At 38.5% G+C, this 19,765-nt stretch overlaps 1 protein-coding gene across 1 annotated transcript in view; it reads right to left on the bottom strand.

Moving 5' to 3' along the window:
* Positions 1-12,527: 12,527 nt before the first annotated feature.
* Lnpk (lunapark, ER junction formation factor) overlaps positions 12,528-19,765 on the bottom strand; it is a 55,236-nt gene continuing 47,998 nt past the window's right edge. The window contains exon 13 of the mRNA XM_038337933.1: positions 12,528-14,291. Within this exon, the coding sequence (XP_038193861.1) occupies positions 14,053-14,291 (239 nt within the window). The 3' untranslated portion in view covers positions 12,528-14,052. The remainder of the gene's footprint in view (positions 14,292-19,765) is intronic.

Below are 19,765 nucleotides of genomic sequence, written 5' to 3'. Positions count from 1 at the left end.
CTGCTTCCTCTTGTCTATGCACAAAAACATCTGTAAGGGTCCCTGAAAATGTTTGAGATAACGGCCAAGTCCTGGGAAGACCGGCAGTAATCTTTGTTAATATACATCACCTGTCAAGATTCAGGAGTTCTCCCTTCATCAAACCAAATCCACACTAACCTGCAACAAATCCACAGTCTCTTGTTTCCTGTGGAAACAAAGGCAAAACTTCTTCTCCAAAGTATTTTTGACTTCCATTTGACAAATACATGTTTTCACTTCCATTTTAAAGTTAAGGCATTCTTAAAATATCTAGGCTGACTTATTTCAAACAGCTCTTTCAATCCCATTTCTCTTAGCGGCTGTCATTTGCTTATCAACTATCAAAATATTCAAAATACTCACAACATACAGGATCCAGACTCCCTATGTATTTTCCAACTCTATGTGGCTTATTCATATATATATATATATATATATATATATATATATATATACAGCTTTACTTCTCTCTTTAAAGACTTTATTATTTCTAAACTATTTCTATGACTGTCCATGCCTTCTTTCTTTCTGAAGCCTACACACATTGAAACACACACTGGAACCTGTTTAGAGGTCTTTCCATCTAGACCTCTTTCACTGTATATCTTTTAGCTTTTCTTGACCGTGTGAGCAAAGCTTAAATTGCTAAGCTACAGCTGGGTCCTCCACGTGTCTTTGTTGAATGGCTCCGCCCAATTCTAGGCCCTGGGAGAGCTGGACCCACCCCTCACTGACCACTGAAACTGGAGAGCTGGCCCCAGTGGCTTTGGTGCTGGAGAGACGGCCCCGCCCTTGCCTGAGGGGTGGTTCCTGGAGGAGACCCTGGCAGACCAACCCAGCTACCACCCAGGCTCACATCCATGGCTTTGAGTTAGCCCAACCCAATATCTTCACCATCTATGACCTGCTGGAGCACGTGAAGAGGCCAGTCAGGCAGATCCATAGCCAAAGGCTCTCCATGACTGGGGCAACAACAGGATAACAGAAGTCTCAGTTAGAGTCTAATATTGATGGCATACCAGAAGCTAGGGGCCTTGAACCAGGCCAGCAACTCATTGCAGTGCATATCTGCACGTAAAGCTGTTTGGGCAAATGGGCATACTGTGCATGCGACACAGTGCAGCTTCCAATATCACTACGGCAAATGAAGATGTGATGGAGAAGAGGGAAAGAAGGAGGAGTGAAGTGGTTTCTTAATCATTTTTTAATTTTATTCTGGGGGAGGCTACAATGGTGGAGGGCAGACATGGAAGGAAGCAGTGGGAAATGAATGGGACGGAGGTACATGCTATGAAATTCCCAAAGAATCAATTTTTAAAATTGGGTTAAAAAAAGTAGAGGATACATGAAATACTTACACAATGGATAGCTAAGTTCAAACCTTGCCTCTACCACTTACTGAGTGACCCTTACATGAGTCAGTTTCCTTATCTACAAGAGATGGAGATAAAAATTATCTATTGCAAAGAATCATTCTAAGGATCAAATAATACTGTGGACATGAAAGATCTTATAACAGGCTAGATAAATATTAAGTGATCAATAAGAGCTCCACCCCATAGGAAACTAATGAATCAAAATGCCTCCAATTACACTGTTATACACAGTCATACGTTTAAAACACATAACTCTTAAGTAGTAGCCCTACAAAATCTCACACATACTGTAAATTTATCTGACTTTACAACACTAAATAGTGAAGTTAATTTTCAAACCTATTACAAATTGTCTTAAGTTCTCAATTGGTGAGGCTTGTATCATAATTTGTAGTAACTGTTCTTTGTTACATGAACATTCTAGACCAAACTATACTAGCATGCAATACTACATACTGCAGTATAATCATTTCTAAATTTATATACAAAGCCAACTTAAGGAAATTATTTGAACACACTTAAGAAATAGTCTCTGTAAGAGCTCAGTTGTGAGATGTCCAAAGAAATATTTTAAGGGATCAAAGATTATGGCATCATATTGAATATAATAAAATAAGTACTTATTAGGAGACAGAAGGTTTGATTCATTTCTCCTAATTAAAAAAATTAATGAGCTGCGCAGACACAGGAAGGCAGAGGAAATACGCAGCTGTGAGGAGAAGGGCTTCACGGTGCAGGCAAGCCCAGAGTGCTGCAAGCCACTGGGAGCCACCTCGCTCTGGTTCCTTCCTAATGCTCAACCCTGGATCATTCATAGAGCATTCCTTCCTTCTCGCCATTTTCTGGGTAACAGGGGTCTCTAGATTTTAATGCCCATAAAAACTCTTTTTCTCCCCAGACTCTGATCTCCCACTTTTAAAGCTGAATTTAAGCCAACTCTTTCCCAAAAGACTTTACACATATAAAAACATTCTGAATTTTGGAACTAAGAGTATTAACTGAGATCTGGCGATCTTTCTGTTGGGCCATTGTTCTAGATTTTAAGTTTATTTTAAAATAGTAAATGTAGTCAGAAATAAATTAAGAATAAGTAGTGAATTTTGATAGTAAGTTTAGAAAACTTGAGAAAAGTAATGCATATCCCACAGTTGAAGTAGTCAAAACATTGTATTTTTTCAAGTTCTTTTTATTTATGTCTAACACACACTCACACACACACACACACACACACACACACACATCTGAATTCTCCGATGTAAGATTAGCCCATATGCACTGTAACTTTGTATCCAGTTTCCTCTTAACACCAAACAAGCATTCATCGCACCAATTTTAAATTTTTTTAAGTATTTTAAAGAAATTAAAGACTCTCCCCCTTCCCTTTAGTATAGTGAAAAATATAAATGATCAGAATAAGTCAAACTAAAAAAAAAAACAAAACAAATGGATATGAAATTAAGGAGAAATTGAGGCAAGAACTGAGACTATGCACCCATGCATCCGTGCCCTCAGCTGTCTACATGGGAGGGAGAAACTCATTACCGTTGGCAGCTGCTCCAGGTCTGTAAAGAGCAGGTTAAAGGGTTGCAGCCTCTTCTTGGTGGCAGATGTCTACAAGGCCTCGGATGGTAGCGAGCGGACAGTGATTGATTCTAGAGTTTGGCAAGCGCAGTTCATGTGAAAACAGCTACAAGAAGCAAATTCTGGTCCAACCAGAGAGCATCTTGCTCAGACCCAGTTTTACTTTAAGAATGTAGCTAATTATACAGCAGTCTTATATAATTTATAAAGTATACAAACGGAAAAAACTAAATACTAAAAAGGAAGCTCACTATGTGTTAAAACTATGTGTTAAAAAGATAGCAAGGCCAGCAGGCATACACACAGACAGAATATTGTATACATAATAAATAAATAAATAAATAAATAAATTTAAAAAAAAAAGATAGCAAGCTGTAAAAAGAGCTTTGCAGAAATTTTTGGTGCTGGGGACAAAACTCGGTGGTTGAGTGCTTACACTAGGCCCTAGGCTGAATCTCTAGACCTGAATGGACAAGAAAATGACAACAAAAGACCACAAGACACAGCAAGCAGACACGAGTGAGCAAGATTAATGTCATGACGTCACTGCAGAAGCAAGAGCATCCTAGGAGGAAAGAAGTAGGAACTAAAGAAAATGGAATAAAGTTAAGTAGGAATATGATATTTACAATAGCAAATGTATTATGATTCCTCACAATACACCATCTTATTTTCAAAACTTAAAAAATATGACACATTTCAAGCCATTCTTCCACTCAAAAGTGTTCGTCGATAAAGCTATCATGAGTCCAAAACCACACTGAACACACTTTTCCATTAACTTCACCATGCAGTGTGGCTTCTGCTCATGAGGACAGTTTGAAGAATTCTCTAGTGCATGAAGATTCGATTTTTCACATCGGTCTAAACACGGCTATAATGCTGAGCAGTCGTTTAGTGGTTAAGTGTTCCCATGGCACAACTGCCTCCCCGCTTTGACTCCTGGTCCTCTTAGGAAATTAAATGAGATCTGTGTTCTTCTCCAGGATCAATGTGTGTACACACACACAAAACTGTACAAAGCATTCCCAGAGGCCTCCGAACTCCTTCCATCCCTACTAACAACCTCTGCATTAGAAAAGGAGGGGTTTAAAGAGAACTAGTAAAGAGGTAAACTGAGTCACGGGGCAAGGAAGACAGGGTGGAAGCTACAGGAAGAGCTTGGCCATTCTGGACCACACTGGCCAATGCACTTTCCACTTAGCATCTAATTAAGTGACACCACTGTGTTCTCATCTCGGAACTTCCTGTGGATGAGCCAGGCTATCAGACAAAACAGAGGCGCTATGAACTCTTAAGAACAGGGTCCCAATCTCATTTCTATCCCCCATGTCTGGCTTGTGGATAGCACTCATCGAAGGGAAAATGAAGGACTAAATGAACACATCAGGACGAAAATCCTACAGATGGCAGAACCTGTATGTGGCATTATTACAAAAGGGTCCTTATTATCACTAAATGTTCTTTTAGTCAATCACTGGCATATGTATTAAAATATCATTTGGTAAACCTGCTTTAAGCTGTCTTAGAACTTATCCCTAAAACACAAAATAGCTTTGCATTCATCTGCCTGTTATCAGTGCAATAATTAACAACCTTTATTAGCGAACAAGTGGATCTCATGAAGACCAAGCTTGTGTTGGAAACAAACGTACAAATTATAGCTATTTCCCCAAAAAAGCTAAACTTTACAAATTTCATAACTGGAACTTAAATGCATTTTAATTTTTTGCAATAATTGCATGGAAGGTAGAAACTAATGCAGCACTCCAATCTACTAAAGGTAATTGCTGCACCCGTGCTCATGCTGCACCAGTGCTCATGCTGCACCAGTGCTCATGCCAGGTTGACGGATGGCTCTGTGCAAAGGTCAACCTTCTGCACTCATACATTATCAAATCTGAAAGCATAATATTTGATTCTGACCAACCTTTAAACCGCCCACAAGACGTGTGAAAAATAGATGGAGTTTTACCTTTTTTTTTTTTTTTTTTAAATGAACCCATGTTTCGGAAGCAGAAGGGTCAAAAAGGCGGTGGCAAGGCTAGATGTCAGTACTATGAATCTCGCAGTGTCTTAGCTTATCAGCCAGGTCTAGTACAATGATTACAAGCAAAAATTGCTATACTAATGAAGACAAAGATCTAAGAAATTGACTAGCGCAGGCCCCCTGACAAAGGGCAGTACTTGGTGGACAATGATGCAGAAATGGGGGCATAAATCACCCTTTAGAGATAAAAACCCATGGCTCCGCAGTCATCTCCACGCTGTGGAACAGCCGCCACAACCCTCACTGCTCTGCTGGAATGCAGCAGCCTGCAACCCAGCTTCCTGGTCAGAAGACAAGTCATCGCTTCTCACGCTCCTCTTCCAACTCCACACATACAACCCTGCTGACCTACAACTTAGTAGTTCTGTGGCATTCTGGATTAAAAAGCAGTGTTTGCTGGGTGGACAAACCGGTCTGAACCCAAACAGCTTCTAGTCTCTCCAACAGAACCAGGGGACAGTAGGAAGAAAGAGAGAACAGTAGACAGAAGATCTCCACTTTCAGTAGACTATGGTTTATTATTAAATTGTTTATTCAGAGTGGGAGTGTTGTGTCATGGGCCATGTGTGGAGGTCAGAGGACAACTTTCTGGAGTCATTTCTTTTCTTCCACAATGTAGGTCTTGGGAACTGAACTCACGAAGCCAGGCTTGGCAGCAAGTGCCTTTACCAACTGAACAATTTTGCCTGGCTATGCTTATTTTGAAATACACTGGATGATAAAAGGTTGCTTATTTAAGGAAAGAAAGGTTTCATAATTTGAAAGAATTGAAAAAAATCAAAAAAGGTCCTCAAAACCAAAAAATGTGTTGAAAAGGAAGAGCAAGAATCCATCACATCTGTCAGTTCCCTTATTTCTCTGTTAGGTTTCTGTCTGGCAGACCTGTCCCATGGTGAAAGTGGGGTATTGATGTCCCCACTTGTGTGGGGGATTAATGTTTGATTTTAAATTTAGTAATGTTTCTTTTAAATATGAGGGTGTCCTTGTATTGGGGGCATAGATGTTCAGAATTGAGATTTTTCTCGATGGATTATTCCTGTAACAAATATGAAATGTCCTTCTCTATCTCTTTTGATTTTAGTTTGAAGTCTATTTTCTTAGATATTAAGACAGTTATACCAGCTTGTTTCTTTTCCCAACCCTTTACTCTGAGGAAAAGTCTGTCTTTGAGATTGAGGTGTGTTTCTTGTATGTAGCAGAAGGATGGATTCTGGTTTTGTATTCAATTTACTAGCCTGTCTTTTTATAGGTGAGTTGAGACCATTTATATTAATGGATATTAATGGCCAGTGATTGTTAATTCCTGTTAGTTTTTGTTGGTGGTGATGATAAGTTCATAGCAGCATTAGTCACTGGAAACAACCTAGATGCCCATCAACTGAAGAATGGATAAAGAAAATGTGGTTCATTTACACGATGGATTATTACTCAGCTGTAAAAAATAATAACATCTTGAAATCTGTAGTAAAATGGATGGATCTAGGAAAAACATATTGAGTGAGGTAACCCAGACCCAGAAAGACAAATATATTCAAAGAAAAACCAGCCAATCCACAATCCAAGAGAACCTAGACAACAAAGAGGACCCTAAGAGAGACATACATGGAAGACCTACATAGGAAGGAGAAAAAGACAAGATCTCCTGAGTAAATTGGGAGTGTGGGGGGTCACAAAAGAGGGTAGAAGGGAAAAGGGGAGGAAGGAAGGGAAGTGGAGAAAAATGTATAGCGCAATAAAAAAAAGAAAAGAAAAAGAATCCATCACAATATTCAGCCAACTAGGTCTCAAGAATATCAATTTTATTTCAATCTATATTGTTTCTATTACAAGACCCAAAGCACTCTACTCGGAAAATCCATACACTGTAGCTATGTGGACACACAGTTGAGAATAAAAGTTTATCCCAAATTTGCTTTTTTTTGAAAGATTGTATAAAGCAAAATATTATTAACTTAAAAAATGTATCAACTCCTAGAAAGTAAGAAAAGCCTTTGAAATTCTTGCTATAGACAATAAGACATTAGTACCAGTTTCATTTTTAGCAAACAGCTTATAGCTCATCAAACAAACATTGGCATGTCTTCATTATACTTGTACAAGTGCAGGATCCATTCCATTACACTGTTTTACTTTGAGGCAAGTACCCAACTTTAAAATCTATATACTGACCTATACATTAAAAAAGAAAACATTCTTAAATTATATTGCATACAAGGGGGTATGTGATTCTAGGCCGCACTAGATCCGGATGTCAAAAGGCAGCAATTTAAGAAACATCCTAAGCTACCATCAGTCACAGCATCAAATGGGTTGGAAATAGTGAAGTAAAAATCAATACAGTGCCTGGTGTGGCGGTACAGCCTTTAACCACAGCACTCTGAGGGCAGAGGCAGGTGAATCTCTCCGAGTTTAAGGCCAGTGTGGTCTACACAGCAAATTCAAGGCCAGTGAAAGGTAAATAGTGAAACTGAGAATATATATTTATAAAGTCATCTTTAAATATCTTAGAGGAGGAAGGGGAAGGATTGTTGAACCCAAGTTACCTTACCTGCAATTCATAAACCCAGCCCAAGCAACAGGCTCTCCTGAGCACCAGTCACGCTGTCTCTACTCTCCCACCCCAGAGCATGTGTGTGGGTCCTCTCCAGCTCAGCTCACGCATGCTATTGAGGCTCTCCTATGTCAGGCACCAAGAGAACAGCAGCAATACATCCTGGCCCCCAATTGGTGCTCTGGGCAAGCACTCACTTTCTAGACCTAACTCCATCACTGATAGGAGTTTCGGACAGAGCCAGGGCTCGACTTCTGGTGTCGGCAAAGGCAAATCCAGCACTTAGCAATAGGAATCTACTTTCTGATGATATATTTAGCACATCCAGTGCCAAGTTGGTGTTTACTTTGGTTTGAGATCAAGAGGGCGACAATCCGAAGGAACGCAGTCTATCTCCAGTATTCAATGAGAACTGGGAAGCAGGAAACCCAAGCACCCAGGTGTTTTTGCACAGATGCCATGTAAGATGATACAGAAGCAGGAAAACCTGAAGAGCCTTAGCCTAATTCCTTCAGCTACCAAAGAGTGCTCACGGGTGGTGAAAGAAGCAATCCAGTTACCATGTTGAATCCTATTTTCAGCCCATGATCCAAATAGTTTTCAGAAATGAATTTAATCTCCATGTGACACTGTTCTCTCCTCGAAGGCATTGGGGGACGCCTGAGAGACTGCAGGGGACATACCTAGAGCACAAGCCTCACCAGCAGGAGGCGCTACAAACGTCACCAAATGCCCTGCCTGCAACACCCTCCAAAGCAGACTAAGAAATATTTATTCCCATTTACAACATTTCTGAAATACATTTCCCTCCAGTTTTCCTAAATCAAATGCCAGAGATCTGGCAAAAGTCTTGAGTAGCTAAAAATTTGGCCTCTCTCACAGAATTTTGAACTGAGGGGGGCTTTAAGAACACTTTTTAAGCATCTCAGAATACTTGCAACATTTATCAGTTTTGATGCCAAAGGAAAAAAGGGGAGATGGCCAGCATGCTCCTGAGCGCACCTGTCACCACCCGTCAGAGATGGGAGGACGGCCCCAGGCAACCGTGCCCAGCTTTTACACCAGGGCGGCATACCCAGACTCGGGTCCTCATGCTTACAAAAAACACTTCCTCAGCTCTGACAGCAGTCTTTTTAAAGTCTTTGATATTTACATTGATTTCCTTTGTGGATATATGTGGGCATATAAATGCCACAGTAGGCATGCAGAGGTCAGAGGACAACCTGAGGACATTGGTTCTATCCTTTCCCCATGTGGGAACTGGCAGTCAAACTCAGGTCATCAGGCTAGGCAGCAGATAACTACCTTTACCTGCTGAGTTATGGCCCGGGCCCTAAAAAGGTTAAAGGTAACAGTAAAAATAAGTGAATGAATGAATGAATAAATAAATACAAGTAGAAAATGACAACTAGCTAAAATAAGCTGAGACAGATTGCCCACAGACTGACGCAATTCAATAATGTTTTCATTTTGCACTCATTTTAGTTTTTATTGTTTTCAAGACATAACTTTTCCAAATTTATATAACTGTCTAAATTCAAAATATATTATCAACTGACCAGTAGTATTAATACACTTAGAAAAGCTTGAGATACACCAAATTATAAAGTTATTATGATCCAACGGATCTCAATACACAAGCAATTCTATTCTGATTCATTATGACTTGGTTCTTAAATTATTTTTGGGTGGTTCCTTAGTTTGTGAACTGTATCTTCTGTCTCTCCATTTTTTCCTGCTGTTGTCCTAGAGCCATTCCACCGCCCACAACCACTGACAACAGCCGCCCGCCTCATTATTCTGCCCTCCAGCTGACACATACGAAAATCTAACAGGTTATATGCTAACTAAGTTAGGTACTGCCAGCTGGAAAAACAAGTTGTTAAAGAAATCCTAAACTTACCAATATTGAAACATTGAAAAACTAATGCTTCAATAGAAATCGTCCTACATTAAGTTAGATCTGATTTCACTCAGATGCCCATTGTCCCTGACCTAAAACTGACACTCATTCAGCATTGTGGAACCCAGCATAGAGTATTTAATGACAATCATTATGTAATTAAAATCAGTCTTCTCCGCCCCCACATACCCACATACATACACACACCCACATGCACATAGCTACAGACTTGACTCTACTGTGAAGGTGTGTATGCACAATGAGTGTAGGATGAAAAATGCATAGTTTAATAAATAATAAAATGTCCAACCTTGGGCTCCAAGTGGAGCTACTCCAATTCAACACCTATATATTGATTTCCTTCAGTATCTACATAAACAGGTGGTATTTCAGAACAAGAGCTTATGAAATCTGGGTGGCCGAGAGAAACTTTCTATATATTCAGCACTGAAAATTATTATGTATAGAAGCATGTATGTGGGGAAGGGAGTCAGTGGTGACAGTAGCTATAACACAAAACAACAACAGACGTCAGAATCAAGTCGGCAGAAGTCTGCCCTGGGCTTTGTCGGTAAGTACCTATATATAAGATCAGATCTCCTCTCTCAGTCAGACACAGAAATCATGGCAGGCAGAAACAAAGGTCTGAGCTGCAGAGAACAAGAGGAAAGCAGCAAGATGAAGCCAGATAAGCGGTTTAAAAGGCGATTTCACAACCTGAGGTGACAGGGGCATGCATTAAAAGGCAGTTCCATGATGACTTAGTGTAGGGACTTTAGGAGCCGGAGGCATATGTATTTCAGCAGCAGAGCTGTGTTTAACATGTATGAGGCCGTGGGTCCAATCCAAGGACAAGGAGGAAAAAGTCATCACTAGGTATGTCTCTACATTCAGATCTCTGAGTTTCCACATACCAGATAGAGAAAAAGCTGCGTACTCTCTCTACATCTTGCTTCTTGCCCGTAACTCAAGATATCCTCACAGAACTGTTTCAAAACCAAAACTGTGTGTAAACACACACATATACAGCAGGCAGAATATTATTTGATGGAACAATACAAATTATTAATATAATTCAAATGAAACGAAGACATAAAATAAATGTAAAGTGTTTAGAAGGGAGCAAGGCTCACAAAAATGATCCCAGAGCCCAGGAAGCTGAGGCCACGAGTCACAAATTCCAGACCAAGCCGGGCTATATTGCAATATTCTGGGGGAGTCAGGTGTTTGGAGTTGGGATGGACAGTCTGACTACAGAGGGAAAGGAAGAGGAAATAGACTTGAATACTGATGCTATTTGGTGGAAAGGAGAAACAAGTCTGAACAAGTGTTCTTTTTAAAGTATACTGATTTCACAATGGCAGGGCAGGAGGTGGGTAAATACGTAGCTATATCAAAGCTAGAGATCTGACGTTCATAGATAGACAGTAATTATGAAATCTCTGGACACTGATGAGAGCTCCCAGAGAATGAATGTACAGGGTGAAAACTAGCAATAGGTGAAAGCAGGGAATACCAACATCCAAAGGACACCGAAAACAAAAAACCAGAGGATAATGGTAGTGTATGTCCAGAACCAAAGGAAAAGGGTGTCTCAGAGGAAAAAGAACACTCCGTCAAATCGACCTGCCAAGTCGGAGTGAAGAACTAGAGTATTCACCGGACTTGACTAGTTAGGCACCTGATGAATGAGTGGAACATTAGTAGACCCTCAACACCCAGACAGAAGAAAAGCAAACTGTGAAGACAGTTGATGAGAAAACAAAGCACCCTGCAGTAAAAATTCTGAGCAGACAAAGTGACATGATACAGGACTAAAAGGCAGCCGGTCAGCTCAAGACGGGGAGGTAAGGGGACATCCCTGACAGAAAAGAATTAAGCTGACACTTCAGGCAGAAAAGGACGAAGCACAGCCACAGAACTGAGAGGAGATTCTCAACTGAGAGCCTCTAGAAGGGTATAAGTAGGAAAGACAGAGAGAGAAGCTAAGCCCTGTCTGTAGGTCACACTGGACACATGACCTGCTGACCGCTTGTGGACAGGATCATCCGGCTTCACAGCTTGCTCTCCCGCACTCACTCGTCTCCACAATCAGAAATGGGGAGTCTCTTTCTCTTTAGCCACTGACATCAGAGTACGATTTCTGCTTTAAAATATGCTAATTACTTCTCTTTTGCGTTAGTTTTACTAATCTCCTTTTATGATTTGGATTTTTATTTTTAATTATGTGTATCTGTGGGGAAGAGAATGTCCATGAATTTAGGAGGCCAGAGAGAAGGCATCAGATCGGCTGGACCTGGAGCCCCAGGCGGGAGTCCAGGTGAATGCTGAGAGGCACACTCCAGCACTCTAAATGCAGACTTACTCAACCACTGGCCGTCTCTCTAGCCCTCCTCTGCCTTTCTTCTTGGAGGTGTTTTTTATAATAGCTGCTTAGGTTCATCACTAAATTCCTTTTCTCTGAGGTGCTCACCTTCAAGCATTTTACATCAGATGTTTTTAACAAGATTCAACAAGGTGCTACCAACACACACACACACACACACACACACACTCAGAGTGAAATTTAAAAACAAAAAATGTTAGATGAGGCTGGAGAGACAGCTTTAGAGATTAAGAGCACTTCCTGCTCTTCCAGCCAGATTTGATCCCCAGCACCCACGTGGAAGCTCACAACCATCTTTAACTATCATTTCAAGGGATCAGTACCCTCTTCTGGCCTCTGCAGGTACCTGCCACACATGTGACGCACATACATTTCTGCAAGTGAAACATTCGCACTCATAAAAATAAACACATCTTTCTAAAAGGATTCTATTCCACAGTTTTACTTCTCCACTTCTTTAATCTATCATTTAGACACAAGCATACGATATGACAGCAGTGCAGCAAACTGGTTCTGTACGGAGCAACTGACTCAATGTTCATGCTTTTAAATTTCATTATCTCCCATAGAAATGACCTCAATATTTCATAAGGTTTTCAATAATAATAATAATAATAATAATAATAATAATAATAATAATAATAAATTCAACCATGTAACCTAATATCTACTAATTTTCCAGCAAGAAAGCTAGGCACATCATATAAATTATTTTTATCATTTGAGGAATACCTATGAAAAATGGATAATATTCTTCCCACTTTACAAATAAAGTGAATGCAGAGAGGTTAGGTGAAATGCCCAGGATTACAAATCTGACATTCAAGTTTAGTTCCATATGCTTGAGTTTATGGGCACTAAACTTAAATACCACAGACTGTCAAACTGGATTCTTTAATATATGTCAAATGAGATATTACATCATAAAAATAAACTTTTAAAAGATAAAAAGTTTATAGAACTGAAATAGACATTTATAACCAAAAAGATTGGCCAGACACACTATGCCAGCATGTCTCTGCTCTGGCATAGTGATTTCACTTCTAGGTGTTTCAATACTGAAGAAGACACATACAAGGAAGCTAGAACAAACTATCATATTGTGTTTAAGAATAACTAGTCTATATCAAAATTCTTCACACCTGATCCTGGGTATACACATTCAATCCAGTAAGCTTCACTAGCAGTTAACTGCCTAGTCTAAAAACATATTGTCCTCAAAGTTAAAACTGCAAATGTCATAATGCATCTCAAAATCAGAAAAATTTAACTTATGATTAAAAACACTATCTTATTTCTCTGAATTTGGAAGTATAAATGAAAAACAAAACATTATATGTATTTATCATACAATGAACTCTCCCAACCAAAATTATTTTTCAGATAGCTAGTCATCCATCAAAACACATGTGAAGAAATCTAGATATTTAACAAAGAAAAACCATTGCCAGGTCATCTTTATTTTCCTTAACAAAACACACACATGAAAAAAATTCATTTATATATCATCATTATTTTACAAATATAAATAATACCAAGAATTCAAGTACAGCCAAGTGCAGACGCAGTTCCTATCTGTTAATATGTAAACATAAACTAACTATATACATCATGTGCCTTTGGCCCAGCTGCAAAGAAAAAGACATCAAAAGAAACCCTGCCCTTGACTGTTGGATGCATCTTATTGAGAGTTCGTACCAATGTCTATGTAATCAGGGTTACAGCTTTCAGTGTCACTTAATGTAAACACCTAAACAGATATTTCCTTCCCCACTGGCAAATATCTCAGGAGTTAAAATTTAATGATGAAATATTCAAAATCCTAATTATGTTTCAATCCTTAACGCTATTAAAGAAATTATTCCTAGCCAAAATTCCTATGTCAAAATGGGTATTACTTACAAGTTATAGCTGTAGAAAACAAAAATGCTTTTTTGTTTAAACTTTAGAATGCACAAAGTACCTAACAGCTTCGTGGGTCTCTGCACACTCACTGACACCACGTGCTTTTACATTCAATGCCCAGTAGTCAGGACTTGAACACACTGAGCTCACTAGGCAATCTGAATTTGAATAATATTAAGCATATATCTAAAGGGCAAATTTTGGAGTACCACAAAAAAAAGCAATAACTGACATCAACAAGACTACAAACATCCAGTTGAAGGCACATGGAATTATTTACTATTGTGTCACCAAAGGTTCTCCACTTGGTTCAAGATCAGAAACAGAATCATCACTGAGCATGGCTGGCTTGGCTTCATCTGCTGGTGTTTCCTCGGTCTCAGTCTCTTCTAGTGGCTCCTCTGCTCCCTCTGAGCCAGGTGTTTCTTCACTCGCTGGGCTTGTCTGCTCCGCCACCGGTGGGTTTTCATCTCTCCGCTCTGTACTATTATCAAGAACATCTTGTTCCTCTAAAGACTCTGAAAAGAGAAAGACATAAGACTTCAGGAATAGCCAAATGTCAAAAGTGCTAAATAAGGCAAAATCAAAGATAAGCTACACATGTACTAAGAAACAGTAGAATGGTCTAATATTACCTCTTACATCTTCTACAGCAAGCACTCAACTCTATAGCATACCACTTAGAAATGAGTATAACTGAGTAACTGACAGAAATAAACCCATATTTTCATAATTTCATACACAACAGGCTTCTAAAGATACATCGGCAAGTTCACTGTCCAAAACTCAAGGCCCAACGGGATGAGATACTGTTTAAGTGTATTGATTTTTGATGACTTGACACAGACTTGAGTCACCTGGGAAAAGGGAACTGAACTGAAGGACCACCTCCATCAGATCAGCCTGTGGGCTTGGGGCATTTCTTTTTTTTCTTTCTTCTTCTTTTTTTTTTTTTTCTTATAAATGCCTAGCCTTAGTTTGGCTTCTTTTCCTTTTTTCTTTTTTATAATTTATTTTATTTTTTTTAAAAAGAAAACAAAGTATCTTTTTTCGTTTTACATACCAATCCCAGTTCCCACTCCCTCTCCTCCTCCCATTCCCTCCACCTACTTCCCTTTCAGCCACCCCATCCACTCCTCAGAGAGGATAAGGCACATCCCCAAGGCATTTCTTGATCAATGATTGATGTAGGAGAGGCCCAGCACACTGTGAAACAAGATGAGCAAGTCACAGGGAGCAAGCCAGGAAACAGCACCTCTCCAGTCTCTAGATCCTGCCTCCAGGCTCCAGCCCTGAGTTTCTGACCCAACATCCCTCAAGACGGACTATGACCTGGAAGTTGGGAGTTATAAGGTGAAATAAACTACTTCTCCTATGAAATTAATTTTGTAAGTGTTTTATCACAGCAATAGAGAAACCTAACTAGGACAATAAGGTAAGAGTCTAGAAAACAAAACAAATGTACAATCTCCCAAGTTTGTGAACAGAAAATAGTTTTCCTAACACTGTAAGCAATGTATAAATGATGCTTTTGTGAGGAGCACACATGAGCATGTATGTATGTATATGTAGGCAGTACTCTCCAGACCATATACACATTTCCATTATTAAAGAATGAGAGAAGTCAAGATCCAGCTTTACAACTCTATGTCTTGTCTCTCTTTATCCCTATCCAAGCCCCCTCTATTTAAACTTAGGGATTAGAACAGCCATACTTGACTGTGCTAGGACAAAAACAACAACAACAACAACAAAAAGGTCTTTTTCCTTCTGTCTATACACAGAAAGTTTGTACCTACACGAGAATTTACTCCCTTTAAATTCTAGTTATTTTTGATTTTTAATTTAAGTCTCTTAATAATAATAACTTAGTAATAAAAACTAACTAAACTTTCTTAATCCTTTAACTATTGCAGAGCGAGGGGGAGCGAGCGGCAGAGCGGTGAGAGCGCGGGGTCACCTGGTTTTCACGTCAAAGATAAAGATCCAGCCTGAAGGCATTTCCTTTTTATATATAATAAACCTAATATTCTTGCTAGCAGAAAAGTAATAAAACCACATGAGCTAAGCAAAAGACAAAATTTGCTATGCTCATAATTGTTCTTTATGATAAACTATAAATGTTATTGATACAAAAAATCTGGGGGAAGGCCAACCTGCTTAAGGAAAGAGTCTAGTTAAAGTCCTTGTAACATGTAGCCAAAATTTCACAAATAAATAGTTTTGTAAGAAAATGATGAGTATTATGCACACACCATTGGAAAAGTACTAGAAATCTATGGTTTAAGCATATTGGTTTTAATAAATACAAACACACCTTTTGTCAGAATTTGGAAAATATTTTAAAGTATTATCTCCTAAACTGATATCCTGGATGCCCATTTACAGGATGAGTTACAACTACTTTCTCCTTTTACAGAACAAACGGCTCAGACTTGACAGTTAGGGAATCCATATAGTGATGTCTTACTGTATGACAATCCAAATAGTAGCAGTCGCACAAAGTAGTGAGGGATAGTCATAAATGATACTTGTGACACAATTATAGAAGTCTGGTTGTTATCATACGGAACTTAAATGGCACTGCTGCACCATGGGAAGAAAAGCAATGAGTCACTCAGTTTTGTTAAATTAGCAGGGCAGAAAGGGCAAGCAGAAAGGGCAAGCAGAAAGGGCAAGCAAAACTCTATGGATATATACAAATCACTTCTGCTACAAAAGCAATCACCCTCTCCTGCAGAAAACTTAGGAGTTACCAACCACTTGTAATTCAACCCTCACAGAATTTATTCACAGTGGAATTTTAAGTCACAGCTTGGTCCTATGCTTGTTCCTTCCCAGTCCAGCTGTGGTTGACAGTTGTATGGCTGGGGCAGACTGAGGGGCCACTGGAGTGGCACTGGGATTTATCTCTACTGCATGTACTGACTTTTTGGGATCCTATTCTCTTTGGATGGATACCTTGCTCCGCCTAGATGTAGTAGGGAGGGCCCTGGACCTTCCACAAAGCAACATGCCTTACTCTCTCTTAGGATTAGATGGGGTGGGTGGGAGAGTATGTGGAGGGAATGGGAGGAGAGGAGAGAGTGGGAATTTGGATTGGTATTTTAAAAAAAAGCTAATAAGGGGTACAACCCACAAACACCACATTTAAGTGAACATAGGCACATACCATTGGTTAAGTTCTAACACACAAACACAATAGCAGAGAGGTCAAGGTTCAAACTTTATTATATTAAACTTCTGTAATATTACTAACTTTAAAAACTTTACCAAGTCAAAGCCAATTTTAAAATTCTAGGTTTGTATAAAAAGCTAATACACAGAATGGAACTGGAATTTTAAATGTGTCTCAATAACTAAAAAATATGACACAGTCTCCAGTCAAAATTATATTTCAGAAAATATATGGAAAACTAAAAACTTGTGAAATGATCAGTAGAAACTGAAAATAACCAAACTGCCTATTTATAAGTATTTCTCTTCTCTAGGGTTGATCTGTAAAACCAATCTTGACGGGAGCAACACTGAAAAAGACTGGCGTGTTATACACCTACAACGCAAACCAGCTAGCATTTGATGTGGAGGGGTCAATTCCACCTTACAGGAAACCATACAAACAAGATCTAAAAGACCAGGTGCACAGAATTAACATATAACAATTTACATTTAAACATCACAGTATTACAATCCCCAAAGTATGAATTTCTATGAAAACACCATTTGCCTATTCTAATAAAAACAAAAACTGTTTTGTTTTGTTTAATGAAGCTTCAGTTTAAATTAGTTTGGTAATAGAAAACAGTTTACAATATGTTAGTATTTGACCATAAGATACCAAAAAAGACTTTAGATAGTGACCTGAATGACCTGATTATATATGCAAGAAAAAAATAATTCAAATCAGGTTTGGTATCTATAATGCAAAACAAGCAAAAATAGTATACCAAAATATGATGAAACAAATCAATCAATCTGTTCTGTTTCCTATTCCTATTCACCACCTTCCCTCCAAAATTACTAAGACAGCAGTGTTTTTCTACCAAATAACAGCACTTAGTAACTGACTATTTAGGCTGAGCCTCAGCTCAGCTAGATGACTCAAACTCAAAACAATGTAACTGTATAATAAAAACACTATTGCTTCACCTATAAACACACATGTGCAAAAACATAAAAAGAGTCTTAGCTTTAGATTTTTATCCTAGCTCTTAAAGAAAACTAAATAATATAGCAAAATAATTTCTTTTTTCTTTGTAGGGAAATCAAATCTTGGCCTTCTTACAGTGCTCACTATACACGTACACTATACATATCCTTCCCCATCATTAAATTGAAATTGACAATTTCAATCTTTAAGTACATAGGTTGTAAAGAAGGCATTTTTGTCTTCCTTAGGGTCAGTATATTTAAGGAACAAAGACATGGATTTCATCCCAAGTCATAAGAATGACTCAATAAATAATTCAATTAAAATATAACCAGATTTTAAAAAATAGTTAAAATTCAAAAGGTAGAATATTATGTAGTTATTTATCACTAGTGAACAATTCAGTTAAACAAATTATGAGTTTCATTACGAAGCAATAACTTAAAACTAAATCATTAGGTGGAAATGTTTAGGAAAAAGGAATAAGAAGATCAAATTATATCTCTATCTAATACAAAATACAAAAATATTCAGAAGCTCACCATAAACAAAGGTTGAAACGTTGGTGAGGAGTTTGACATATTCACAGGAACCAACAAAATTTTCATTATCAAATGGTAAAATATCCTAGAGCATCATAAGAAAAACCCTAAAAACAGAATTCTTATTTGTTCAATAGAACCTAACAGTAACGGTATTCTGAATAAAAGAAAAAATAATACCAGATTACCAAATTTCATATTTTATAAAGTCTACTTAACTATCAGTACTGGATAGAAGCCAAGAATTTTCATATCCTAGAGTGAATAAAAGATATTTTCAACTAAAGCAATGACCTGGGCCCTAGATAATCATAACTGAGTAATGGAAACAGTATTTTTTTTTCAAATTTGGTAGCAAAGAAAGAAGCACTAGACTCACACAACAATGTGGAGACCTCATTGTGCTGATTACAGCATCCATGACTAGAATCTTAGAAACAAGGTATTTTGGGAAGGACTTTCCTCATCATCAGCATTGTTAGTGTTGGAGAGGAACATATACCATGGCATGCGTGCCTTAGCCAAAGGGCAACACTGGAGTTGGTGCTCTCTCTCCACCTTGATGCAAACTCAAGGACCAAACGTGGCTCATCAAACTTTCACGGCAAGGGCTTTGGCTCACTGAGTCATCTTGCTGGCCTCAGTTTTGGGGGTAGGAAAAACCAGTCAACTACTTCAATGTCCACTGGCAGAGTTAATTTTTTATATAGTTATATATTGTATCATTTTATCATAAAAGAAAATAAGGAATCTAAAAGCAGTCCTTGTTGGTATGTCATATCTGGTACAGTTTTAGAAATATAGCAATTAATACCACTAGTTTCTTGTATTTTTGTTATTATCTGTTATCAGAGTATCTGGATGTACAGTAAAAAAGTTCAAGGATTAACAAGATTTCTTCTAGGTCTCTTTGGTGAAACTAGATTCCAATGCTCTTCTGAAAAGTGATAAAGAAAATTTAAAACCCTCACCCTAAGTGTGAATTCTTCTAATATCAGAATCCAGAAAAAACTTAGCTGCAAAGACATGTGACATAGACTGGGAGGAAATAATCTTAGTTCTAGATCATTTATATAAATACTTACTGATACTTGTTGGAAGAAAACCTCAGAAGGAAGTTATCTTTTCAGTGTATTTGTAAATTCAACAACATATTCTGTACAGTTCCTGCTCAAGAAGCTATTTCAATATGCTTTAAAAATACAAAATGAAGCCGGGCGGTGGTGGCGCACGCCTTTAATCCCAGCACTCGGGAGGCAGAGGCAGGCGGATCTCTGTGAGTTCGAGACCAGCCTGGTCT

Source organism: Arvicola amphibius, chromosome 7, assembly GCF_903992535.2.
Source record: "Arvicola amphibius chromosome 7, mArvAmp1.2, whole genome shotgun sequence".
Taxonomy (NCBI): Eukaryota; Metazoa; Chordata; class Mammalia; order Rodentia; family Cricetidae; genus Arvicola; species Arvicola amphibius.
The sequence above is the reverse complement of the archived record's forward strand: the minus strand, read 5'-3'. Positions and strand labels throughout refer to the sequence as shown.